Genomic DNA, 832 nt, shown 5'->3' on the forward strand with positions numbered 1-832 from the left:
CTCGTGATTTCTAATAGTATTCGAGTGTCGCGATAAAACCGTTTTAGATAGGATCTTACCGGTTTGTCGTGGATACCGAGCTGGGCCCACGTTATGACTTCGAGGAGCTCTTCCAATGTTCCATATCCACCTGTTGGGTAACATGATTAGTTTAGTTTAAGCTAAAAATGTTTTGTTTGGTTAAGAGAGAAAGAGACCTGGGAGGGCAATGAAACAGTCAGAGTGGCGGGCCATCTCCGCTTTCCTTTGATGCATGTCGGCAACTGGTCGGACCTCCCCAACTGTTTCCCCAGTAATCTGTTACACCAACACCATATAGTAAATAATACACATAATCAACATTATGGATTTTTAATCCTAAGTTTTTATATTTCTTAAACTTTGTCTTAAAACATGTTATGTCGGATGATATTTGTAACATTCAAATTCAAAACTTTATCCTTGTTTTTTTTAGTTATATTTGCACGATAATCGAGATTTCTTACCTCTTTACGCATCAATGTTTTTGGGATAATTCTGTCAAATAATTAATAACCCATCAAATATCAAATGAATTTCGGTCAAATATTTAACTCGAAAAATATTAATTTTACCCTATCACATGTCCACCTCCGTTGTGAACCTCTTGAGAGACGAGTCCCATTAAGCCAATACTTCCTCCACCGTAAACAAGGTCCAATCTCCTTGAGACCTAACACAAAGAATAGAACTCAATGAAAAAGGGTATATTTTAACGGGCAAAGATCACCGCTAGTAGATATTGTCTCGTTCCCCTTTCTAACCCAGGTAGGATCTCGCAATCCACCCTCTGGAGGCCCAACGTCCTTGCTGG

General features: G+C 38.9%; 1 protein-coding gene across 1 annotated transcript; it reads right to left on the reverse strand.

The window, feature by feature from the left end:
* Positions 1–26: 26 nt before the first annotated feature.
* On the reverse strand, positions 27–779 carry LOC111786350 (cytokinin riboside 5'-monophosphate phosphoribohydrolase LOG4-like; the record flags this gene model as incomplete). Its single annotated transcript, XM_023666652.1, has 4 exons — positions 594–779; positions 486–516; positions 198–297; positions 27–130 (listed from the first exon to the last, which is right to left on the reverse strand). Coding segments are annotated over exons 1-4 (285 nt in total), but the record flags the coding sequence as incomplete, so codon positions are not given.
* Between the last annotated feature and the right edge of the window lie 53 nt (positions 780–832).

The sequence above is a fragment of the Cucurbita pepo genome, unplaced genomic scaffold (genome assembly GCF_002806865.2).
Source record: "Cucurbita pepo subsp. pepo cultivar mu-cu-16 unplaced genomic scaffold, ASM280686v2 Cp4.1_scaffold001515, whole genome shotgun sequence".
In the NCBI taxonomy this organism is placed as follows: domain Eukaryota; kingdom Viridiplantae; phylum Streptophyta; class Magnoliopsida; order Cucurbitales; family Cucurbitaceae; genus Cucurbita; species Cucurbita pepo.